Source organism: Cervus elaphus, chromosome X (assembly GCF_910594005.1).
Source record: "Cervus elaphus chromosome X, mCerEla1.1, whole genome shotgun sequence".
In the NCBI taxonomy this organism is placed as follows: Eukaryota; Metazoa; Chordata; class Mammalia; order Artiodactyla; family Cervidae; genus Cervus; species Cervus elaphus.
Genome location: NC_057848.1, coordinates 25685263 through 25711925, shown reverse-complemented (window position 1 = coordinate 25711925; position 26663 = coordinate 25685263). Strand labels below are relative to the sequence as shown.

Genomic DNA, 26663 nt, shown 5'->3' with positions numbered 1-26663 from the left:
ACCTGCGGGGGCAAGCTGTCACCTAGCAACGGCCAACTCCCCGCCAGGACCCTCTATTTGCATACGGCGCCGGCAGCCAATCCCGGCTCAACCTCCGCGCCCGCTCTTTTGCATATCACCCCGGCAACGGGAGCGTCTGGGCTGCCGCGCCGGCGCCGTCGCGCAGTGGGCTGGAGCTGGACGCAGGGCACATCGCCGGTCGCCGCCCGGTTGCGTCAGCACGCCTGGAAGCGCCGAGGCGGCGAAGATGGCGGCTTCTGCGGCCGGCCTGGGCGGCGGCGGCGCGGGCCCAGGGCCCGAACCGGGAGATTTCCTGGCCCGCTATCGTCAGGTGTCCAACAAGCTCAAGAAGCGGTTCCTGCGGAAGCCGAACGTGGCGGAGGCCGGCGAGCAGTTCGCCCAGCTCGGCCGCGAGCTGCGCGCCCAGGAGTGCCTGCCGTACGCGGCCTGGTGCCAGCTGGCGGTGGCGCGCTGCCAACAGGCGCTCTTCCACGGGCCCGGCGAGGCGCTGGCGCTGACAGAGGCCGCGCGCCTCTTTCTGTGGCAGGAGCGCGACGCGCGCCAACGCCTGGCCTGCCCCGCCGCCGGCGGGGAGGCCCTGCAGGCCGCCGCCGCCGCGCTGGGCGCCGCCGTGCGCCTGAACCTGGAGCTCGGGCAGCCGGCCGCGGCCGCCGCGCTCTGCCTTGAGCTGGCGGCCGCCCTGCGCGACCTGGGCCAGCCGGCCGCTGCCGCCGGCCACTTCCAGCGCGCCGCGCAGCTGCAGCTGCCCCAGCTGCCCCTGGCCGCCTTGCAGGCGCTTGGCCACGCCGCGTCCTGCCAGCTGCTGGCCCGGGACTACAGCGGCGCGCTGGCGCTCTTCACGCGCATGCAGCGCCTGGCGCGGGAGCTCGGCGGCCCCCTGCCGCAGCCGCCGCCGCCCCTGCCCCTGCAGCCCGCCGTCCCCGCGGCCCTCGCCCCGCCGCTCCCGCCCGGCGCTGGGCCGCCGACTACCGCCGCCCCGGCAGCGCTGGGCGCCTTCGCCGACGTGCTGGTCCGCTGCGAGGTGTCCCGCGTGCTGCTGCTGCTGCTCCTGCAGCCGCCGCCCGCCAAGCTCCTGCCGGAGCACGCGCACACCCTGGAGAAGTACGCCTGGGAGGCCTTCGACGGCCACGGGCAGGACAGCAGCGGCCCGCTGCCCGAGGAGCTGTTCTTGCTGCTGCAGTCCTTGGTCATGGCCACGCACGAGAAGGACACGGAGGCCGTCAAGTCGCTACAGGTGGAGATGTGGCCCCTGCTGAGCGCCGAGCAGAACCACCTCCTGCACCTCGTTCTGCAGGAAACCGTCTCGCCGTCGGGCCAGGGGATCTGATGAATCCCTGACGGGAACCCCGCCACGCTGTGCCTGTTCCCGAAACTCACGCACTGGCCTGCGCGTTTGCGGGAGCATGATAGACCTTGATCCCGGTGCGGAATGTAGTTGACTAAAGTCACCTTGTTTCCATAACAGTGGCAGAAAAAAAAACAAACCCATATAATAGAATCGGAGGACACAGCTCACGTCACCAGGAATTTCAGCATAAACTTGAGAATCCCTTGGGTCCCTTTCACCCAATTGTCCCCTCACCCCACTTCACCCCCCTCGAAGGCTCCCCTTTCCCCACATCCTCGTTTCACACAGGATTTATTTGCATAGCTCTGGCTTGGAACTCTAGCTGCATGATTTTTTCATGGTGACTCTGATTCCTTAGCATATTCCGATGTCTGCCTGCGCGATCGCCCAGTTCCTCCTTTGTTTCATGCGCCTCATAGGTAGTATTCGTTGGAATCGTTGAATTCGTTGTATTCAGTCCTCCGCGGTTGTCACTACAGCCCTCAATCTATGATAAAGCCTTTCTGACACTCCTGACCTGTGGTTTAGATTGATCTCCTCTGTAAAATTGGAATAGCACAAACAGATAGTTCCCTTTTAGATAGTTTCCTTTTAGATCCGAGGTGGATTCATTCACTTGAAATGGACACTGTGCCTATGAATCTACAGAGATCATTTGCAAAGTGGTCCTTAGCTGCAAAGTGTATGTTTTCGGTGCAAACGCGGTGAGCCTGGGAGTAGAGGTGAGGGTGGGGTGAGCTCCAGCACAAAGGTGTCAGATGTGCCCTGGAGTTTTCAGTTGAGGTTGTTCCGAGAGGTCCAGGTAATCCACACAGGCAGGTTTTACTTGTAGTATGGACCCTTCTACAAATCTTCCTTTAACTCAGATATATAAAATCAGCATCCTTCTTTGGTCTAGCGTGATCACGTATATGCCAGACTGTGCCCTTGGTCCCCAAAAGCAGGGTGGTGGTCCATTTTTAAACACTATAGATTTCTGGTCCAAATGATACATGCAAAACTGACTTAACTGTTTTCTCAAATTTTCTTTAGTGTTGAGTGTGATGACAAGAGCTCTTGAGAATATATTCTCATTCTCAGCCATTCAGTTTGGGAAAATGCATCCTTTAGGCTGAAGTTGTAGACAGCACTAATCTTTTGGGGTGAGATTTAAGCACTCAGTTTGGGAATCTATCTTGCTTTTGCATATTTGGTGGGGAGGGGGAATATGTGGAGTGTTGTATGAGATAAGTGCCCCCAAATGGGTCGGACTTTACGGTATTTTTTGTACCTCTATTTCAGCAGTGTGGAAGCAGTGGCTAAGCAAGTATGGGGAGCCCACTGGAGACAGATGCAGGCACCCCTCCTGTACTCTCATGTGGCTGCCAGGAAGGGGCCTTCCAAGCCCTGAAAGCCCAGTCCAACTTATTGCCAAGGTGGTGAGGGTGCATGCTCTCTTGTGCGTTTGCTTTTTCTAGGACACTCAGCCCTGGCTGCTTCTCTTATCGTCCTTAGGACAAGAATGCTTATGAATGAATTATGGAGTGTGCCTGGTGAGAGCATTTGGATTTAGGCACAAGGGAAAACCTCCTTTGTTGTTGTTTAGTCACTAAGTCATGTCTGACTCTTTGTGACCCCATGGACTCTAGCCCCATGGACTTTAGCCCACCAGGCTCCTCTGTCCATAGGATTTCCCAGGCAAGAATACTGGAGTGGGTAGCTATTGCCTTCTACAGAGGATTTTCTCAAACCAGGGATGAAATCTTTAATAGTTTAAAGATCTTTAATACTGAGCCACCGGCGAAGCCCTTAAAAGCTTGCTTTGAGGGAGTGAGGTGAGGAATTACCACAGAGCCTGGTATTGCATATTCAAGCCGAACTTTAGAAAACACTAAAGACTGTTTTCTGTTTGCCATTGGTTCATTTATGTATCTTCCTCAGACACTTTGTAGCACAGAGAGCTGGGCTAGGGCCACACTTCAGTGATTTTGACAGAATTCTCTTGCTGTATATCATTACCTGATGTCAACATTAACACTGATTTCTAACACAACCAAAGATAAATATTTTAAAAGGACAGGATTATTGTTCTTTTAAACTTGAAAACCAGAGGAAAAGATCTGCATCATTGATACTTTCATTGACAGTTCAAAATTCACATTCAAAATATTATGAAATATTAAAAATAGTGGCCAGTGAAGCAATGATCTTTAAAAGGTGTTGGGTTCTTTTACTCCCTTTATGAGGGACTTCTGTGATGAGCCATTGCTTATGAAAAAATATTTTTTTGTATGTGAGTGGTTGCCCAGGTGGTTTCCACCTGGTTTCCTGGGGTTTACAGGTGGCACAGTGGTAAAGAATCTGCCTGCCAATGCAGGAGATGCAGGAGACTCGGGTTTGATCCCTGGGTGGGGAAGATCCCCTGGAGAAGGAAATGGATACCCATTCCAGTATTCTTGCCTGGAAAATAAAATGGACAGGGGAGCCTGGCAGGCTACAGTCCATGGGGCTGCAAATGACTGAGGGACTGAACATGTGGATGGTACAAAGATTTTAAAACATTTGAGAACCATTATAATGGAGGAAGATGACTAAGACTGAAATGTGTAAATTAATCAGGCATGCTCTGGGATGGTAGAGTTGTGGTTAGTGTGAACTGAAAAGGCATCTATCTCTACTGCCATTAGACTAGACCACCAGTCCAGAAACTTGTTCGGTAGAGGAGATGGAGATATTTCAGTTTTTTTGATCCAACTAAACATTCAGTGACTAATATACTATGACTAAGGGCAGTTTTCCCAGGATTGCAGCACTGAGTTGTGCTGGAGCCAGCTAGGGTTAGCTTGTGAGAAGCAATTGTGGCTGTCTGCTCCCAAGTTTGCATTCAGTGACCTTGCATCAGCAGCTTGAAATCAGGTGTGATGGGAAATATTTACATTATGGAAATCAGCAAATGTTACAAATAAAGCCCCTTCCCCTGACTGCCCTCCACTTTGCCCCAGAGCTGGTTGGTAAACGTTCACCAGCCCACCATTGAATGTGAGTATAATTTACAGCAAATAGAATAAATGTGATCATATTCAAGATGCTGAAAAATCATGTGATGAGATTCTACAGCCTTTCCAAATAAAGTAGAAGCAAGAAAGTTTTTAAATGTGATAAAAAATATTTGAAATTAACAACATTATATTAAACAGTGAAATATGGGATCCATTCCCATTAAAGTCAGAAGCAAGAAACACATTTATAATAAAGGTAATATATCTGTATCTATACATATCTATCAAACTGCAGACAAAAGAACAAAGAGCATTTTGCTCACCACCCAAGTCTACAAAGACTGATCTGCTGCAGCTGGTGATAGACAGGGTACTGGGTGTTCAGAGGAAAAGATTAACAGGATAACAGGATGAGGCATTTGTGTGTTTCAGAATTTAAACACTGTGTGTTTCAGGAAATTCAAAATGATAACAGGATGCTCTGTGCTTTGGACAGACAGGTCCTTAAGTAGTTAATATGCATTTCAAGAATTGTAATGAACCCTGCTTTTTGCATCTTCCCATACACAGAAAAACAGTATAACCATGAACTTGAAACATCTGTTCTTTGTGAGTAGCAGTAATATTTTACCAAGATGTATGTCTGATTACATGTATGCCTTAACAGCAAAACATGTAACCTAGCTTCCCCTCACCTCTTCAGAGCAGCTCCCAGAACTATCTGAGAGACTTGTCTCCCAGACTATAGTCCTCAGTAAGACCCTGAATAAAATTTGACTCACAACTCTCACATTGTGCATTTTTCTTTTAGTTGACAACACAATATATACATATTTATGTGTCTGTGTATATATCTCTGATTATATATATATTTATCACAAAAACATTTAGAGTGATTATTATTTTCTGTTTACCAGGGCCTGTTAGCACAATCCCCTGGAGAAGGAAATGGCAACCCACTCCAATATTCTTACCTGGAGAATCCCATGGACAGAGGAACCTGGTGGGCTATAGTCCATGGGGTCACAAGAGTCTGACACGGAAGTCAGCATAATGTCTTCCATGTAATGGAGCAGTATGGTGTTCTGTGGGATGTCAAGATATTTGGGGTCCCTAGGGTCTATACTGGGCTTCCCTTGTGGCTCAGCTGGTAAAGAATCCGCCTGCAATGCGGGAGACCTGGGTTCGATCCCTGGGTTGGGAAGATCCCCTGGAGAAGGGAAAGGTTATCCACTCCAGTATTCTGGCCTAGAGAATTTCATGCGACTATGGGGTTGCAAAGAGTCGGACACAACTGAGTGACTTTCACTTTCACTTCACTTTCAGGGTCTATATTATGATAAGGAACAAAGGATCTGGCATCGCTTTAAGGCATCAACCATAAAGTTCATACTCTTGTTCCCACTTCGTAAATGTAAATCTATTCTGACTTTGGTTGTCAGTGTGAATGAAGAAGAAAGCATCTTCCAGGTCTGTGGTTCCATATCAGGTACCTAGTGCTGTGTTAATTTACTCCAGAGGAGATACCATACTTAGAGTTGTGATTTTTTTTATCACCACCTGACTAAATTTGTGATGATCTGTCATTTTTCCATGACTCATCTGGCTTTTGTTAGTGGCCAAACACTTAGTGGCCTAAGGAGACTAGCCACTAGGTTGGAAGCCAACTATTCCAGGTGGAGCAACTGAAAGACTTGTGTGCACAGCAGGGATGACTGCTTCAGAGACTGGGGAAAGGTCGCCTCCTTCAGCAGAGAAGGTTTAGGGCAATTTAGAGGTTTGTGGTTCACAGCCTCATGCATGTCTGCCTAAATGTACCCACCCCAGGTCTCAGAGTTCCACCCGTTTCCACCAGTGCCATTACCTTAGCATAACAACCATATCGGGGCTGACCATTTAATTGTGACTGCAACTCTGCAATTCACATGCTCTGCTCCTAGGTTTGGTATAAAGTCCAAGTATCTGCCTATAACCCCAGGACATGGAAGACTCCTCCAGAACTCCATGATTCCATCAAGATTATATATATATATGTTCATGGATGTTCTTTGTATATATTCATAACATTTAATTTCTTTTTCCCCTATGTATGCTGAAAAAGAAGATGCATACTCAGTTGTGTCCAACTCTGCAACCCTGTGAACTGGAGCCCGCCAGGCTCCTCTGTCCATGGGATTTCCCAGGCAAGAATACTAGAGTGGGTTGCCATTTTCTTCTCCAGGGGATCTTCCCACCCAGGGATTGAACCCAAGTTTCCTGCGTCTCCTGCATTGCAGGCAGGTTCTTTACCACTGAGCCACCTGGGAAACCCACAAATGAAAAGAAGACAGGTCACTCTACTGTCAGATGATGATAAACTGGTTGCCATAGCAACCAAATGCTACTAACTTCCCAATGTCTTCCTTCCTTACCTGAAATTCATCCTATTGTATCACTGATGACAATCTGAGAAATTGTGATGTCACCACATGTCATGGGTTACTCAACATTCAATCTTCTCCCCAAGTAAGGAATTATACCTGTCTTCCTTGACTATATTAGCAACATAGTCCTAGAATTCATTTGGAGTGTCTGTTTCCTAGGGCTACATAAGAGATCCTTCATGCTACCTCTTTGTCCATAGGTCCATCATCACTCTATTGTCCATGAGTGGAAAATGTTTTTTAGGGGGTCTAAGATGTTGAAGCTGAAACTCCAATACTTTGGCCACCTGACATGAAGAGCTGACTCATTTGAAAAGACCCTGATGCTGAGAAAGATTGAAGGTGGGAGAAGAAGGGGACAACAAAGGATGAGATGGTTGGATGGCATCAATGACTCAATGGACATGAGTTTAGGTAAACTCTGGGAGTTGGTGATGGACAGGGAGGCCTGGTGTGCTGTGGTTCATGGGGTCGCAAAGAGTCAGACACGACTGAGTGACTGAACTGAAGTTTCTAGAAACTGTGAGTGTTTGTTCTATTTCAGATTGCTGAAATCTGTCAAAAGCTCCTCAAAAGATTCAAGCATTCTCTTGAAAAGGACTAATTACATACCATTAAAGTCCCGGTGGAGTTCCCCCGATAACCCTGCCACCGCTGTCCATCGAGGCTGTACATGATGATAAACTGAGAGATGTACAGGCTGGAGAACTTCTGCCGGGCACCCTGAGTCAGGATGCTGTGAATAATCATCGGCACCAACAGATCCACCTACCAATGAAAGCAACACTTGATTTTACATAGAGGTATGTGCCGTATTCTGAAATGATTTCTCTGCTTAAGAAGAATCTACCTCAATAGAAGCCCAGTATTCCATTGGAGGTGCAAATGCAACAGAGACCAGTGTGGAAATGTAGATGTGTGGGAAGCTGTGGAATCAATGACAGGAAATGTGTTCACTGAGTCCTCAGGCCACGTCCTGACAAAGGAAATCACTTTGGAATCACTGAGCCCCACTTTTCTCTACACACATCCTTAGTGCTGCACACCTGGACCCCATAGCAGGTGTCTCCCTGACACACCAGCTTCTGGCTGGACAAAGCCACTTGCCTTCTCTGTCCCCAGACTACCCCCCTCCCACCATCACTGTCAGTGCTAAATTACTGTCCCTCCTGCAAGTGTTAGTGCAGAAACTCTTTCTCCTGGTTACCCTTTCCTGACTCATGCAGAGAACTTTTGGGTGGCTTCTTTTCTGCTTCCAGTCCACTTTGTATATAATTTCATTATAGTAAATTATTGCACCACACTGTAAACTTTTCTTTGCTTTTTGCCTTCCTCATTAGACTGAGATCCTGAAGGCAATAAGCCTGACTGAATCACCTAACCTTTTTGTGTCTCAATTTCTTGTTCTGTACAGTGAAGGTAATAATGGTATTTATCTCAAAATGTTACCAGAAGGATTACAGAGTTAATACATGTAATGTGTTGAGTTCACTGCCGGCGCATACTAAACACGTAATATGTTAGGTTTTACAGTCTCTCTAGCCCCGGCACCTAACATGGGATCTGATGGAATATCGATCCTTAGTAGTAAGGAATGGTTGGGTCTGAAAGAAGGGGGCGTGGGTCACATAAGCATTACATGAATTTTAATATCAGTTGGTACCCTAATTTCTCCCAGATGCCTGGCACACTCAGCTAAGACTGGTCTGGACTCTTGTACTTAATGACAGTCTTTCTCAGTTGACTCTAAGCTCTATCTATACATCATTCATTCATTCACTCATCAAAGAATATATTTTTAGCATTTGTTATATGCCAAGCACTCTTCTAGGAGAAGGAAATGGCAACCCACTCCAGTATTCTTGCCTGGAGAATTCCGTGGACAGAGGAGACTGTTGGGCTACAGTCCATAGGGTCACAAAGGGTCAGATACGACTGAGTGACTGAGCACAAGCACTGTTCTGGGTACTAGCAACAGAGTCATGAACAATAAAAAAAGCCCTTCCCTCATGGAACTTACACGGAGAAGGAGAAGGGTGTGAAAGGAAGGTGGTGTGTTTGAACATTAGTCCTGACTGCTTACATGTTGACATAACATTTTTGGATATGTTGGATTAAAGAAAATTATGATTTTTTTTGGCAGAGCCACATGGCCTGCAGGATTTTAATTCACTGACCAGGGATTGAACTCGGGCCCTTGGCAGTGAAAGCACTCAGTCCTAACTACTGGATCACCAGGGAATTCCCGAGAAGATGTATTATTAAAATGAATTTAACATGTTCCTATTTTAATGCAGCTATTAGAAAACGGAAAATTACACACGTGCTTTGCATTTGTGGTTCACATGATATTTCTGTTGGCCAGCGCTGCTCCAGAGGACATGGGGAAGGAAAAAAAAATGAAAGATTGAGTCACTGAAAAAAAAAATTGAGTTAACCTAAGGACACTTTCAGTAATGACTCCAAGTTGGTTGACCAGATTTGGCCTAACTTTATCAGGTGTTTCTTACTACTCTGTGGTGTAGAATTTGTGAAGAAGACAGCTTTGGTTTTAGAAAAGGAAGAAGCCACATTTTCTTGCCTTGTGGGACCAGGGATTGAGCCATTTGTTTTTGTGTTACCATGAAGGAATTGGAGGACTCAAGGATACCTAGGCAATTGAAGACATCTAAAAACAGAATATGCGGTCTTTGGAGGTGGTAAATTCAATGTTATAGAAAAATATTCAGAGATTCTAATCCCAGTAGAAAGATTAAAAACACAGTGTAGGACTTCCCTACTGGCGCAGTGGTAGACTCTGCCTGCCAGTGCAGGGACATGTGTTTGATCCCTGATCCTTGAAGATCCCACGTGCCTCAGGACAGCTAAGCCCATGAGCCATAACTACTGAGGCTTGTGCTTTAAAGCCTGGGAACCAAAACTACTGAAGTCGGTGCTCTGCCACAAGAGAAGCCACCACAGTGAGAAGCTTGCACACAACTAGAGAGCAGCTCCTGCTTGCCACAATTAGAGAAAAAACTGCACAATGAAGACCAAGTGCAGCAAAAATAATTAAAAAAGAAAACACAGTGCACTCAGTTCTATTCCTGAGTCTTTTAGTCCTGACTCTTTTGGTACAAATCATAAGCCACTCTGTTCTTCAGTTCTTTCCTCATCTATTACTTGGGATTTGATGAAAATGACTTAGGCAGGAAAGAGGTATAAAAGGCATTGAGCTTGCCAAAGGAATGTGTGATGTGATGGAATGCAATGCATTTTCTAACCTTGATCCAAGGAGAGGGATCCTTGGTGCTCCAGGCATTGATTGATCCAGAATAATGAAGTCTGGCCAGCTTTGGGGCCCACTGTCCTTTGCTCGAGAAAGGGAAGAGAGATTAGATTCAGCTGGGTTGGTCCTGAACACGTAGGGATAAAATTACTCTCTTGAGAAATGCTAATCCTAGCTGTGAAGACAAAGGTATAAAGCAGAGTAGTATCAATGACTACTGAAGTGTTTGGCTTGTCCTTCTTGTCTATTTTATTTTCTAAAGTTTAGTAAGTTTGTTGATTGTTTGTACCTGTAGTTAGCTAATATTAATGTGTCAACAGTACCATCAATTAATATTATTTCTCTATTACATAATCTATGTTCACTGGAGAAAAATTAGAAATAAAAAGAAAACATAAGTTAAAAAAATAAAAGAAGTATAAAACATCATCCACCCAGAGAAAAATAGTACTATTTTGGTATATAACTCTCAAACATCTTTTTCAAATGTTTTTTCCCCTTTAAAATGGAGTTTGGCAAACTTTTTTTCTGTAAATAATTTAGCCTTTATCATCTGGTGTTGTGACATTTAAATGCTGTTATAGAGTGAGAGCTACAGAGACTTCCCTGTACCTCAAATGGTACAGAATCTGCCTGCACTGCAGGAGACCAGGGTTCAATCCCTGGGTGGGGAAGATCCTCTGGAGAAGGGCATGGCAATCCACTCCAGTATTCTTGCCTGAAGAATCCCATAGACAGAGGAGCCTGGCAGGCTACAGTCCATGGGGCTGCAGAAAATTGGACATGACTGAGCAACACACACACACACACACACACAGTGAAAGTGCCCACAGATAATTGTAAATGAACAAATGTGGCTTCTTTATGAACACTTGAATTAGAACTTCATATAATTTTCACATGTCATGAAATATTATTCTTCTTTTGTTTTTTCCCTAATCATTTAAGAATAGAAAAAGAATTCTTAGCTTGAAGGCCATACATAATCAGGTGATGGACTGAATGTGACCTGTGGGCTACAGTTTGAGGAAAATGCAGCTTCTTGCTACAGTGAGGAGAATGGATTGAAGGGAAGCCACGTGGAAGGCAGGCAGGACATTTAAAGAGGCAGAGGCATTACTTGGGTGAGAAGAGAAAATAGATTGAGAGGCACCTATGGAGTAGAATTTATAGAAGCATGAAGATGGATTGTTTATCTGAATCTTTCCAACAGAAATAAAAAAACATATAATCAGCTCAGTGCTTTGAGAGAAAGGAATACTGTTTACCATATTGTCCTGAAGCTGTAATCTGAAAATCTCTAATACGTCCAGAAGCCATTCCCAGTGGAATTTGACACTCTGAAATCAAACCAGGGGAGCACAATCATTAGAAGTGCAGAAATAGAGCTTCACAAATGCAGGTCAATGAGAACACTAAGAAATGCTCATATTTTTTAGTACATGGCAAGAACTGGATGCAAGATTTTTATTGTACTATCTCATTTAATTAGTTCCAACAGGAAGGCACTAGACCTACTCAGATTTTGCAACTGAGTAAAGCAAAGACATTACTTTGCCAACAAAGGTCCGTCTAGTCAAGGCTATGGATTTTCCAGTGGTCATGTATGGATGTGAGAGTTAGACTATAAAGAAAGCTGAGCGCTGAACAATTGATGCTTTTGAATTGTGGTGTTGGAGAAGACTCTTGAGAGTCCCTTGGACTGCAAGGAGATCCAACCAGTCCATCCTAAAGGAGATCAGTCCTGGGTGTTCATTGGAAGGACTGATGTTGAAGCTGAAAGTTCAATCCTTTGGCCACTTGAGGCGAAGGACTGACTCATTGGAAAAGACCCTGATGCTGGGAAAGATTGAAGGTGGGAGGAGAAGGGGATGACAGAGGATGAGATGGCTGGATGGCATCACTGACTCAATGGACATGAGTTTGAGTAAACTCCGGGAGTTGGTGATGGACAGGGAGGCCTGGCGTGCTTCGGTCCATGGGGTCACAAAGAGTCAGACACGACTGAGCGACTAAACTGAACTGAAAACTAGGGTTCATACATAAGTAGACCAGTGGTTCTCTTCATGTTGAGGATTAAAACTCAACTTCTTCCAGATGATATTTGAGAGTTACACTTTGTAACAGGACCAAAATTAAGCTTCAAAATTTGCTCCTGGAGCTCTTGGAACTTCAGTGTTAAAGCGTTCAAAGCATCAAGCAGATCCGCCCTCCTCTGAGGACTCTGATTTCTGCCCGCAATATTCATTTTAGATTTGGTAATGACTGTGAGCTTGTATGTAGTTCTTGGCAAAGGCCACCCTTCAAGGGAGGTGGAAAGCAGTCAAGTGCCCAGTGCCACTCACCCTTGCTGTACACCAGGAAGAGAGTGCTCATCCCAGCTTGTAGGTGCTCGCCAATAAGACATTCTATCCGCCATGTCCCAACCTTTGATGGTAGCATTTCCACCGTCTCAAAGACACCTTAGCAAAACCAGAAGGCAGAAAAGTGACTTCCTTTCACCAAAATGGGCATAAGATACATCAGCTTATGCAGAGCATCAGAGGAGATCTAGCCAAGTCAGTTGCACCACTCTTTGACCCAAAGTGCCTGTGATGTAACCCCTGAGGCTGGAGACACTGGATGTGAAGTTCTGACCCTGGGGAACAGGAGAGAAAGGGTACCCAGACACTTCGGGGGTGGAGGTGGGAGAAAGCTACTGCATTAGGACTGGCCTGCACTCTCAAGGCTTGGCAGAGCCAGAGGTGGATTTCTCTTTGACACAATGTGGGCTCCCTGCCTTGATGAGTAAAGTAACCCCAGGAGCAAGAAGCTGGAGGTGAATGCTGAGGGGCTAAGGGCTGAGTGACAAGTGACCATCCAGAATAAAGGTGGAACCAAACAAGTCAAGAGGATTTCATGTAAGAGGGTCCTCCAAAGGAGTTTCTGCAGAGCCCCTGTAAGTACCCCACCAGAGAAGAGTCCTCTTTAAATATCTGCCAGGCTTCCCTGAGAGCTCAGTTGGTAAAGAATCTGCCTGCAATGCAGGAGACTCCGGTTCGATTCCTGGGTTGGGAAGATCTGCTAGAGAAGGGTTTGGCTACTCACTCCAGTCTTCTTGGGCTTTCCTGGTGGCTCAGCTGGAAAAGAATCTGCCTGCAATGCAGGAGACCTGGGTTCGATCCCCGGGTTGGGAAGATCCCCTGGAGAAGGGAAAGGCTACCCACTCCAGTATTCTGGCCTGGAGAATCCCATGTACTATAGTCCATGGGGTCGCAGAGAGTCGGACATGACTGAGCGATTTGCACTTTGGCTTTACACTTTCACTTTAAATATCTGCCAGGTGCAGACAATGGTGCTATCCCTTACCTCTCCCCACTCCATGCTACAATTCAAAGCCACAACCAGCCAGGCGTGGAGGGGGAAGCATAATAAGCATAAGAAGCAGATACTGAAGTTAAAATCAAGTTCCGAAGCTAAAGGCTAAATTAGTGATCTGGAAGAGAAACCTAAGGACATAATGCAAAAAGGCAAGCAAACAGTAGGAAATGAGGGAAACTGAGTCATAGAAGATGAAGAAGTCCAAGACTTTTCTAATGAAAGTTCTGCAAGGAAAGAAAACAAAGGTGAGGGGTGGGAATCAGAGAAATGATAAGGAGAAAAATCCCCTAAAGCTTAAGAATGAAATGCATGATTTCAGAGCGAAAGGGCCCACTGAGTGCCAAAGCAGAGCACTTGTCATGAAATCCAGAAGGAGGTGCCTCTTGTTGAAAATCTAGAATAAAACCTTATAAAAGGAAATTCAGAATTTTGATGAATGGAATTTCCACAGCAGTCCACTTGTTACGAATCCATGCTTCCATTTCATGGGGCAGAGGTTCCATCTCTGGTCAGGGAACTAAGATCCGGCATGGCGTGTGGCACAGCCAAGAAAAAAGGGGAAATTTTTTTTTTTTTGATTAATGTGTTGAAGTGGACGTTATGATGTCTGACTTGAATTTTCTTTGTGATGTGAAGTGACTGCAGGTCTGTTCATACTTAAGAGTCAGCAAGAAAAGTCACTGAGCTTATCAGAATTTTTACACAGAAACAGAAGTTTACTTCCACTATTAAACCTGTTTTTTTTTCTTCCTTCTTTTTTGCCTGCACTGTGAGGTATATGGGAGTTTAGTTCCCTGATCAAAACTGTGCACCCTGGAGTAGAAGCACTGAGACCTAGCCACTGGATCACCAGGGAAGTTCAGAACCTGTTTTAAAGGAACATTCGAGAACTAAGATGATATTCTGTTTTGATCAACAGTGGGAGCAGTGTTTAATCAAAATATGGTCTTCATACATAAACCAATTACTCTTTGGGAATCACTCATTGGTGATTCCAATTAGTGACTGGAACCAATCACTATTGGTTGCCCTGTGGGATTCGAATTGGGAGAAAAATCATCTTTTCCTAGGAAAGTGCTGGGACATCAATTGTCCATTGATTCTGCTCTGTTTCCTTTACAGCACATTATCTGTATTTGAAATGATCATGTTGGTTTGCTAAGTTCTTTATGATCTCTCTGCTTTGTTAAAGGGACATATCCCCAGGGCCTAGACCTTGAAAGGAGCTCCTCAGCAAGCACTGGAAGTTGAAGACAGAGCACAAACTGGTTTGTACCTGGGTAGAGATTGTAGACTGCCATTTTATACTCCTCTGTTTTTCGCACAGTGAACACATGGCCACTGAAATGAATGGAGTGGATATTTTCATTGCTGCCCATGCTGAGCAGATACCACCTAATCCTTTGATGCTGAGCCATGACTAAGCCAGGGAGTGTATCCATCACGTAGCCATTGATTGCTGGAGAAAGAACACAGAGAAAGCTGTTAACGTCTATTGTGCCAGGGTCTTTCCCTCCATTCCAGCCAAGAGGATGGATTCCTAGGAAGATTGCACTCTCATCCATATACTCTCAAATTGTACAACATCCCAGCCTCAGGCTCCAGGCTCACTTCACAGCAAATGAGATTTGTGTGTGGACAGTATTACCATGGAAGCGATACTTTTCTTGAAAAGTAGGGTCATCCAGCTGGACATGGCAGGGCGCCCCGCAGTTCCTTGCCATGTTTTCGGCAAAGTACCAGCTCTTGGTTTCATCAAAAATGGTGAAAAACAGAGCGAATTCCTGTACTGTCACTTGTCTCCCATGAGCAGCACTTAGTGTGTCTGCGCGGCAGATCAGAATGGGGCCAATCAAGCCTGAATGCACATCTTTTTCCTGAAAGGAAAAACACTAGTTCTAGGCATGAACGTTCTCTCGCTTAGGAACCAGAGGGGATTTCTCATCAGCTTTTATGACCCCCACCCCATTCCGCAGCTTCCCACAGGACAGTTCTTCCTCTTTAGTGGATTCCTGGGTGATATGTCTAAAACATAAATATGCTGACACCTCCCCTATTGAAAACTTCCCATTATGCTGGGGATAAATACCACACTTCTTAGCAGCTGACACGAAGACCTGTTTTTTTTTTAACACTTTACTTTTTGGCTGCACCTCAGGGCATGTGGGATCTCAGTTCCTGACCAGGGATTGAAACTGTGTTCCCTGCAGTGGAGGCACAGAGTCTTAACCATGAGACTGCCAGGGAAATTCTGAGACCCTTTCTTTCAAAGCAGGAAAGGACCAGCACAAAGGAGCCCTGCTTACCAGATCAACGTCAGAAAAGTAAGCCCAGGCTTTGCAGTCAAACTCATCTTTGGTGGGTGCCATATGGTGCTGCACTTTCCAAAAGTAGCTTTGGGTTTCATTAGGCTTGACAAACTTTTTTCGAGGTTCTGCTCCTTGTCTCTGATCTCCATTATAAGAAATAAGGCTAGAATAGAAGGAGTAGGGACGAGAGGCCTGGTTTTTGAAAGTTACCTGCAGAGCAAGAGAAAAAAAGGCAAGTATTATGTTTTAGGATCTTGTAAAGTTTTTAGATCCCTAATAGCAATGCCGACTTCCCTGTGGCTCAGATGGTAAAGCATCTGCCTGCAATGCAGTGGACCCAGGTTTGATCCCTGGGTTGGGAAGATCCCCTGGAGAAGGAAATGGCAACCCGCTCTAGTACTCTTGCCTGAAAAACTCCATGGACTGTCGCCTACATGAACTGTCACCTGAAGAGCCTGGTAGGTGACAGTCCATGGAGTTACAAAGAGTTGGACACAACTGAGCAACTTCACGACATGACTTCATGAATAGCAATGCCTATTTAGGGGGTGTTATCCAGGTTTTCAATGCTTGGAGGAATCAGTATGTTATTAGAACCCAAATCTAAAGATCTGTGAAAGAAACTGAGACATTTTTCATTTCCACAGTCTTTAAGACATGAACTCACAGTTACAAAGGAGAAAAATGCTAAATCCTTAAAAGAAATTCTAAAGTAAAAGAGAAAATATGACCATAGGGGTTTTAAGGGACCATAACCCCAGGAACTGATGCTCTTAAAGTTCTTCATGACAAATTCCAGGATTTGTATTGCATATGTATTATATATGTATTTGTATTATATATATGTATTACATATGCTCTGTATACAAGACTTTTTTTTCAAATTAAAAAGTTATACATTTTCATGGGACGTGTGGAAAGTAAAATAAAATTCAAGTCAGAAAAAATTCACTCACAATCCTATAATTTTAGATCCTTCTATATCCTTCCTGTAGACAATCAGTTGGGACAATGGATGACTGTTTCTAGAAAAAAATAATACTACCTTGATCTTTGGCTCATATAGTGCACCAAAGCAAATTCTAGTCTACAGGAATTATTGTTGGATTAAAAAGCTAAACGTTAAGAAATTAAACTGTAAAAGAAAGTTGAAGAAAGTACAGATGATTTTAAGAAAATAAATCTCTGTATAGGGAAGGATTTTTATAAACATAAAAGCTATCAAAATGTCATAAAGGAAAGATTTATGGGTTACTGCCTAAAACTTCAAACATATTTTATTTTAAAAATCACTATATATAAAATTGGGCTTCCCTGGTGGCTTAGACAGTAAAGAATCTGCCTGCAATGTGGGAGACATGGGTTTGATCCTTTGGTTAGGAAGATCCCGTAGAGGAGGGCATGGCAACCCATTCCAGTATTCTTGCCTGGAGAATCCCATGGACAGAGGAGCCTGGCAGGCTGCAGTCCACAGGGTCAGACATAATATATATAAAATTAAAAGAAAATAATCTTGGAAAAATACTATTCACTAAAATGACCAATGATCATTAATATATCAATGATCTATAATATATATGGTAATACAAATTAACAAGAAAAGCATTCACTCCAAAAATTTCAACTATGCAAAGAACATTAACAGAGAATTTGTTAGAGAAAGTCTTAAAAATGTTCCTGTACATTTCACTTCTGGAATTTTATCCTGGGAAAAGAGTTGTGATAACATCATTACTTAAACAGTGAAAAAAAAAAAGAAACTATCTAAAAGGTTGTTCAAAGAAAAACATTTAAATAAACTATAAAATCATATAATGAGCTAATATTCTTTCACCTGAAAAACATATGTAGTGTTTTAATAACATAAGAAATGTTTATGACATTTACTTTAAAAAGAAGTAGAATGATGAATTGTATAATTTTTAATACATAAAGAGAATACATAGGAGAAACATAAGAACATACAGAAAAATGATAATTATGGGGTTATTTTTCAATTTTCTTATCTTCTATACTTTAAACCTTTTAGAAAGTGTGAAAACAGTATTTTTATAATCAGAAATTAAAAAAAAACATATATGGATCATTTTTCTTGTAATTCCATTGTCCTCAACTTACCATGATATTGTCTTCCACTTCTGCTCTTATGTATGGTCCCAAGAGTCCCAGGTGTTCATTCAGTTGTCCACGGTATACAGCCTGAGTAAAGGAGCCATCAGTAAATTCCTCGAATACCACCTTTTTGAACTGAGGGACTCCTCCATTCTGAGACCTGGTGAAAAAAATCAGAGGAAAAATTGGAAGTGTCATGGGGAGGGGAAGGGATAAAGAGGGATTAAAGATAACTTCTAGGTTTCTGATTTGGGCAAATGAATGGATGGTGATGCAATTCATTGAGCTGGAGAACCCTAGAGGGGTAGGTTGGGGTATACAGTTTGGATACATATGATTTATACTGGCAAATACACAGAGATCAGGAGTCCAGAAAAGGGGTCTGGATGAAGATCATCCATATTTAGGTGGTATCCAAATCATGCAATGTGTGTTAGTCACTCAGTCATGTCTGACACTTTGCAACCCCATGGACTGTAGCTTGCCAGTCTCCTCTGTCCATGGAATTCTCTAGGCAAGAATACTGGAGTGGGTTGCCATTTTCTTCTCCAGGGGATCTTCCTGACCCAGGGATCAAACCTGAGTCACCTGCATTGCAGGTGGGTTCTGTACTGTCTGAGCCACCATGGAAGCCCTTACACATGCAAGTGGCTTATCACAGTAGTCAGTTTTGTTATGTCCTCGTCTTACTTGACATCTAAGTAACATGCTCCATAGTCAGTCACTCTGTCCCCCTTGACATACTCTTCTCAGGCTTCTGTAGTATGTGAGATCCATGAAAGCAGGGGGGTTTGTCTGTTTTGTCCACTGGTATACTCTCAGTCACTGGAACACATGCCTGGCACATAGTAGGTGCTCAGAACCCAGAGGAATCGGGTGGAGAGGGAGGTGGGAGGGGGGATCGGGATGGGGAATACATGTAAATCCATGGCTGATTCATGTCAATGTATGACAGAAACCACTACAATATTGTAAAGTAATTAGCCTCCAACTAATAAAAATAAATGGAAAAAAAGAAAAGAAAATATATGTTGAATGTTGAATGGATGTAGGGTTTATAAACATATTCTAAATGTGAGAGCCTCAGTGTTCAGTCCTTGGGCCACGTCTCTTTACTTTTTAAAAATTCTGTTAAAATTGTGAACTTAAAGTGCATGAAACATAAATGCTTTTGGTACAAAAATGCAACCACTACCAAGATCAAGAACTTTGCCAGAAGCCCAGAAGACTCACTGTTATCTGCCTTTCCAATCACATCCTTTCTGTTCCCACTAAAGGTAAACCCCATTCTGATGTTTATAATTATTTCATTTTGTTCATAATTGTACCAATTATGTCTACATATCTAAAGCATATCATTTATCTCTGCCTGTTTTTGAAGTATGCAAATGGAATCATATTGCATACATTCTTTAGTTTCTGGCTTCTTTTACTGAGCATTATAGTTGTGATTCATCTACACTGTGTGTAGCTACAGTTTGTTCATGTGTATTGTTGTATAGTATTCCATTCTGCAAATATAACACAATCATGGGCATTGGAGTTGTTTGTAATTTTTGGTGCTTATACATAGTCCTGCTGTGAATCTTCAAATACACGTCTTTTGGTAAACATATATATGCATTTTTGTTGGGCACATATCTAGGAGTGGAATTGCTGGTATGCATATGTTCAGCTTTGGTAGATACTGTTGTTGTTTAGTCTCCAAATCGTATCTGACTCTTTTTGCTGTCCCCTGGACTGTAGCCCGCCACACTCCTCTGTCCATGGGATTTCCCAGGCAAGAACACGAGTGGGTTGCCATTTCCTCCTCCAGGGGATCTTCCTAAACCAGGGATTGAACCTGTGTCTCTTATGTCTCCTGCATTGGCAGGTGAGTTCTTTACCATTAGCGCCACCTGGGAAGCCCAGGCAGATACTACTACACTGGTTTCCCAAGTGGCTGAATCATTTTCCATTTTCATCAGGAATGTATGAGACTTCCATTTGCTCCAAATCTTCATAGACAGTTGATATTGATTGTGTTTTTGCATTTGGGGCCATTCTAGTGGTTAGATAGCAGTGTGTGTGGTTTTGTTTTGCATTTCCTGGTTAATAATGAGGTTAATTAAGCATCTTTTATTATGGATAGTAGGCATTTGGATCTCTTTTGTGGTACGCCTACACAAGCTTGTTTTTTTTTTTTTCTTATATTTTGCCAATTTTTCTATTGAGTAATCTAATTTTTTTCTTATTGATTCAAAGGAGTACTCTATATTTTCTTGATGCAAGTCTTTGATGGTCTTTTGTGCTGCAAACATCTTTCCTTCTGTGGTTAATTTTTCATTCCCTTTTTGTTATCTCTTGAGGAGCATAAACTTGTAATTTCAATGTAGTGAAATTTATTTAAAATTTTCATGGTTAATTATTTTTGTATCTTGATATCAATTCTCTTTCTTTTCTTACCCTGACATTGTTGAGATATTCTCTTATTTTTTCTTTCTAAGAGATTTATGGTTTAAATTTATATTTAGACTTGGAACCCACTGTGAGTGGATTTTTGAGCGTGGTATGAATTAGGGATCCAATTTAATGTTTTTTCATATGGATATCAAATATTTCCAGCACATTTGTTGAAAACTGCTCTTCTGTGACACCTTTTTCATAAGTCAAATGCGTATATAAGTGTGAATCTAGTTTTGCATTTCCTGTTCTGTTTCACTGACTGATTTGTTTACTCCTATGCCAATTATTACTCTCAGTTCAGTTCAGTTGCCCAGTTGTGTCTGACTCTTTATGACCCCATGGACTGCAGCACACCAGGCTTCCCTATCCATTGCCAACTCCTGGAGCTTGCTTAAACTCATGTCCATCCAGTCAGTGATGCCATCCAGCCATCTCATCCTCTGTCATCCCCTTCTCCTGCCTTCAGTTTTTCCCAGCATCAGGGTCTTTTCCAATGAGTCAGTTCTTCACATCAGGTGGCCAGAGTATTGGAGCTTCAGCTTCAGCATCAGTCCTTCCAATGAATATTCAGGACTGATTTCCTTTAGGATTGACTGATATGATCTCTGTGCATTCCAAGGGACTCTCAAGAGTTTTCTCCAACACCATAGTTCAAAAGCATCAATTCTTTGGTGCTCAGTTTTCCTTATGGTCCAGCTCTTACATTACCATAGCTTTAAAATAAGTCTCAATGTGTTATACAGCAATTCTTCCAATCTTGTTCCTTTTCTCCAAGAGGGTCTTGGCTAGGGACTTCCCCGGTACTCCAGTGTTTTAACTGCTTCAGTGTTCAGTACAGTATTGAATAGAAGTGATGATAATGAAAAGTGGTGATGTGTTCCTGATATCTAAAGGAAAGCTTTCAATGGATCAGCATTAAATATGATGCTTGGTATACATTTTTGTAGATACTCTTTCTCAAGATACAATAATCTATTTCTATTTTACATATATGACACCTTATATATATTTGTGATGAATTAAAATTTCTTGTTTTGTGGCACAGCATATGATCTACTTTTTTAAATACTCCATGTGAACTTGAAAAAATGTTTTGTTTTTTTTTTTGAAAAAATGTTAAAGCTGCACTTGCTGGGTGTGATTTTTTTTTTACTTTATTTATTTATTTTTGGCTGCTCTGGGTCTTCACTGCTGCTTATGTGCTTTCTTTAGGTTTGGAGAGTGGAGGCTACTATCTAGTTGCAGTGTGTGGGCTTCTCATTGCAGTGGCTTCTCTTGTTGCAGAGCATGGGTTCTAGAGCATGGGCTCAGTAGTTGTGGTACATGGGCTCAGTTGCCCTAAGGAATGTGGAATCGTTCCAGGCTGGGGTAGAACCCATGTCCCCTGCATTGACACGTGGATTGTCAACCACTGGACCACCAGGGAAGTCCCTGGATATGCTTTGTTAATTATGTTCAAATCTTCTACAACTGATCCTTGACAAACAAAGGGATTAATCTGAGTATAATTTATAGTTAGCCCTCTCTATCCTTGGTTCCTTGGTATCTAGGGATGCAACCAATCTCAGACTGTGTAGTACTGTAGTATTTACTACTAAAAAATACATTCATTTAAGTTGACCCTCTTAGTTCAAACTGGTGTTGTTTAAGAGTCAACTTCTTTACTGATGTTTGGGACATCAGTTCAGTTCAGTCGCTCAGTCGTGTCGTTCTCCTTGTGACCCCATGACCTGTAGCACGCCAGGCCTCCCTGTCCATCAACAACTCCTGGAGTTTACCCAAACCCATGTCCATTGTGTCAGTGATGCCATCCAACCATCTCATTCTCCGTCATCCCCTTCTCCTCCTGCCTCAATCTTTCTAAGCATCAGGGTCTTTTCAAATGAGTCAGCTCTTCTCATCATGAGGTCAAAGTATTGGAGTTTCAGCTTCAACATCAGTGCTTCCAATGACATTTCCTTTAGGATGGACTGGTTGGATCTCCTTGCAGTCCAAGGGACTCTCAAGTGTCTTCTCCAACACCACAGTTCAAAAGCATCAATTCTTTGGTGCTCAGGTTCCTTTATAGTCCAACTCTCACATCCATACATGACTACTGGAAAAACCATAGTCTTTACTAGATGGACCTTTGTTGGCAAAGTAATGTCTCTGCTTTTTAATATGCCATCAAGATTGGTCATAACCTTCCTTCCAAGGAGTAAAGGCCTTTTAATTTCAAGGCTGCAGTCACCATCTGGAGTGATTTTGAAGCCCCCAAAAATAAAGTCTGCCATTGTTTCCCCGACGGGACCGGATGCCATGATCTTAGTTTTCTGAATGTTGAGCTTTAAGCCAACTTTTTCACTCTCCTCTTTCACTTTCATCAAGAGGCTCTTTAGTTCTTCCTCACTTTCTGCCATAAGGGTGGTGTCATCTGCATATCTGGACATCAATACTTTTTAAATCAGCTGTCTCTAAAAACAATTGGAAATTTATCTATTTCTCTAATTATGTCAAGTTTTACTTGGTGTATTTAAAACTACATTATAAGGTACACTTTGCTGGAGCAGCCGTAAAGAAATACCCCATGTCCAATGTAAGAGAAACCCAAGTAAGACGGTAGGTGTTGCGAGAGGGCATCAGAGGGCAGACACACTAAAACCATAATCACAGAAAACTAGCTAATCTGATCACACAGAAGACAGTCTTGTCTAACTCAGTGAAACTAAGCCATGCTGTGTGGGGCTACCCAAGACGGACGGGTCATGGTGGAGAGGTCTGACAGAATGTGGTCCACTGGAGAAGGGAATGGCAAATCACTTCAGTATTCTTGCCTTGAGAAACCCATGAACAGTATGAAAAGGCAAAATTATAAGATACTGAAAGACGAAATCGGCAGGTCAGTAGGTGCCCATTAATCTACTGGAGATCAGTGGAGAAATAACTCCAGAAAGAATGAAGGGATGGAGCCAAAGCAAAAATAATACCCAGTTGTGGATGGGACTGGTGATAGAAGCAAGGTCTGATGCTGTAAAGAGCAATATTGCATAGGAACCTGGAATGTTAGGTCCATGAATCAAGGCAAATTGGAAGTGGTCAAACAGGAGATGGCAAGAGTGAATGTTGACACTCTAGGAATCAGGGAACTAAAATGGACTGGAATGGGTGAATTTAACTCAGATGACCATTATATCTACTACTGTGGGCAGGAATCCCTTAGAAGAAATGGAGTAGCCATCATGGTCAACAAAAGAGTCTGAAGTGAAGTAATTGGATGCAATCTCAAAAATTACAGAATGATCTCTGTTCATTTCCAAGGCAAACCATTCAATATCACAGTAATCCAAGCCTATGCCTCAACCAGTAACACTGAAGAAGCTGAAGTTGAACGGTTCTATGAAGACCTACAAGATCTTTTAGAACTAACACCCCAAAAAGATGTCCTTTTCATTATAGGGGACTGGAATGTAAAAGTAGGAAGTCAAGAAACACCTGGAGTAACAGGCAAATTTGGCCTTGAAGTATGGAATGAAGCAGGGCAAAGGCTAATCGAGTTTTGCCAAGAGAATGCACTGGTCATAGCGAACAACCTCTTCCAACAACACAAGAGAAGACTCTACACATGGACATCACCAGATGGCCAACACCGAAATCAGATTGCAGCCAAAGATGGAGAAGCTCTATACAGTCAGCTAAAACAAGACCGGGAACTGACTGTGGCTCAGATCATGAATTCTTTATTGCCAAATTCATACTTAAATTGAAGAAAGTAGGGAAAACCACTAGACCATTCAGGTATGACCTAAATCAAATCCCTTATGACTATACAGTGGAAGTGAGAAACAGATTTAAGGGACTAGATCTGATAGAGTGCCTGATGAACTATGGACGGAGGTTTATGACATTGTACAGGAGACAGGGATCAAGACCATCCCCATGGAAAAGAAATGCAAAAACGCAAAACGGTTGTCTGTGGAGGCCTTACAAATAGCTGAGAAAAGAAGAGAAGCAAAAAGCAAAGGAGAAAAGGAAAGATATTCCCATTTGAATGCAGAGTTCCAAAGAATAGCAAGGAGAGATAAGAAAGCCTTCCTCAGCGATCAATGCAAAGAAATAGAGGAAAACAACAGAATGGGAAAGACTACAGATCTCTGCAAGAAAACTAGAGATACCAAGGGCACATTTCATGCAAAGATGGGTTCGATAAAGGACAGAAATGGTATGGACCTAACAGAATCAGAAGATATTAAGAAGAGATGGCAAGAATACACAGAAGAACTGTACAAAAAAGATCTTCATGACCCAGATAATCATGATGGTGTGATCACTCACCTAGAGCCAGACGTCCTGGAATGTAAATTCAAGTGGGCCTTAGAAAGCATCAGTACGAACAAAGCTAGTGGAGATGATGGAATTCCAGTTGAACTATTTCAAATCCTGAAAGATGATGCTGTGGAAGTGCTGCACTCAATATGCCAGCAAATTTGGAAAACTCAGCAGTGGCCACAGGACTGGAAAAGGTCAGTTTTCATTCCAATCCCAAAGAAAGGCAATCCCAAAGAATGCTCAGACTATCACACAATAGCAGTCATCTCACATGCTATTAAAGTAATGCTCAAAATTCTCCAAGCCAGGCTCAGCAATAGGTGAACCGTGAACTTCTAGATGTTCAAGCTGGTTTTAGAAAAGGCTGAGGAACCAGAAATCAAATTGCCAACATCTGCTGGATCATCAAAAAAGCAAGAGAGTTCCAGAAAAATATCTATATTTCTGTTTTATTGACTATGCCAAAGCCTTTGACTGTGTGGATCACAATAAACTGTGGAAAATTCTGAAAGAGATGGGAATACTAGACCACCTGACCTGCCTCTTGAGAAACTTGTATGCAGGTCAGGAGGCAACAGTTAGAACTGGACATGGAACAACAGACTGGTTCCAAATAGGAAAAGGAGTACATCAAGGCTGTATATTGTCACCCTGCTTATTTAACTTATATGCAGAGTACATCATGAGACACGCTGGGCTGGAAGAAGCACAAGCTGGAATCAAGATTGCCGGGAGAAATATCAATAACCTCAGAGATGCAGATGACACCAACCTTATGGCAGAAAGTGAAGAACTAAAAAGCCTCTTGATGAAAGTGAAAGAGGAGAGTGAAAAAGTTGACTTAAAGCTCAACATTCAGAAAACTAAGATGATGGCATCTGGTTCCATCACTTCATGGGAAATAGATGGGGAAACAGTGGAAACAATGTCAGACTGTATTTTGGGGGGCTTCAAAATCCCTGCAGATGGTGATTGCAGCCACAAAATTAAAACACGAAATTAAAAACTCCTTGGAAGGAATGTTATGACCAACCTAGGTAGCATATTATAAAGCAGAGACATTACTTTGCCAACAAAGGTCCGTCTAGTCAAGGCTATGGTTTTTCCAGTGGTCATGTATGGATGTGAGAGTTGGACTGTGAAGAAAGCTGAGCACCGAAAAATTGATGCTTTTGAACTGTGGTGTTGGAGAAGACTCTTGAGAGTTCCTTGGACTGTAAGGAGATCCAACCAGTCCATCCTAAAGGAGATCAGTCCTGGGTGTTTACTGGAAGGACTGATGCTGAAGCTGAAACTCCAATACTTTGACCACCTCATTGACTCATTGGAAAAGACCCTGATGCTGGGAGGGATTGGGGGCAGGAAGAGAAGGGGACGACAGAGGATGAGATGGCTGGATGGCATCAGCGACTCAATGGACACGAGTTTGAGTAAATTCCGGGATTTGGTGATGGACAGGGAGGCCTGGAGTGCTGCAATTCATGGGGTCGCAAAGAGTTGGACACGACTGAACTGAACTGAACTTAAGAATGTATAGCTACCTATTGAATTGGCTGTTTTATTATTATAACATTTCCTCCTTATTTCTACACAACTCTTGCTTTAAAATTTACATTCCTAAATGGAGCAGGACTCTATGATCCTTGCCCCTCCCCACCATGTCTTCTGCCTGTGGAAAACTTTAGTCAAAAATAAATTTAATCAGAGAAGTTTGAAATGCTGAAACAAAGGGAAATAGTCTAAGGAGACTAAATAATAATCATGTAATCATTAATCATAATCAAGGACCTTTAGTTCCTTTGGACAAGTTGTCAAGGGATATAGATACTATTCTGAGCCATATCCTGTGAGCTCTCTTATAGATACCAAAACACCAGGTGGAGAAGTTAACTACATGATCACCAGACTGTACCCAGGACTTGAGCTGCCGCAATTCGGAGAACTGACCACAAAGATGTGGGAATGAGTGCACCCCAGAACTGCAGATTAACTGTACCTAAAATAGTAAGATGATGCTAGTCAGACCACTGATGACCAACTGAAGATGACTGTTAGAGATGACTATGCTGTTTCTGCATGTAGAACCCTCACCCC

The 26663-nt window shown here is 43.2% G+C and overlaps 2 protein-coding genes and 1 long non-coding RNA gene across 4 annotated transcripts in view; 2 read left to right on the top strand and 1 right to left on the bottom strand.

Annotated features, from left to right (window-relative positions):
- F8 (coagulation factor VIII) overlaps window positions 1–26663 on the bottom strand; it is a 150272-nt gene that overhangs the window by 17919 nt on the left and 105690 nt on the right. For both annotated transcript variants that reach the window (XM_043897873.1, XM_043897874.1), the window contains 8 exons: window positions 17826–17979; window positions 15705–15917; window positions 15047–15275; window positions 14675–14857; window positions 12384–12500; window positions 11307–11378; window positions 10034–10119; window positions 7383–7538 (listed from right to left, as the gene is read on the bottom strand). In XM_043897873.1, coding sequence (XP_043753808.1) covers window positions 7383–7538; window positions 10034–10119; window positions 11307–11378; window positions 12384–12500; window positions 14675–14857; window positions 15047–15275; window positions 15705–15917; window positions 17826–17979 — 1210 coding nt within the window. The remainder of the gene's footprint in view (window positions 1–7382; window positions 7539–10033; window positions 10120–11306; window positions 11379–12383; window positions 12501–14674; window positions 14858–15046; window positions 15276–15704; window positions 15918–17825; window positions 17980–26663) is intronic.
- Window positions 190–5137, top strand: F8A1 (coagulation factor VIII associated 1). Its single transcript, XM_043897875.1, has one exon. It carries the CDS (start codon window positions 248–250, stop codon window positions 1346–1348), a length of 1101 nt encoding a protein of 366 aa, XP_043753810.1. The 5' UTR covers window positions 190–247; the 3' UTR covers window positions 1349–5137.
- On the top strand, window positions 7125–14718 carry LOC122690885. The gene is made up of 3 exons (XR_006340170.1): window positions 7125–7184; window positions 7315–7573; window positions 14591–14718. It is a non-coding gene; the product is annotated as an uncharacterized LOC122690885 (long non-coding RNA).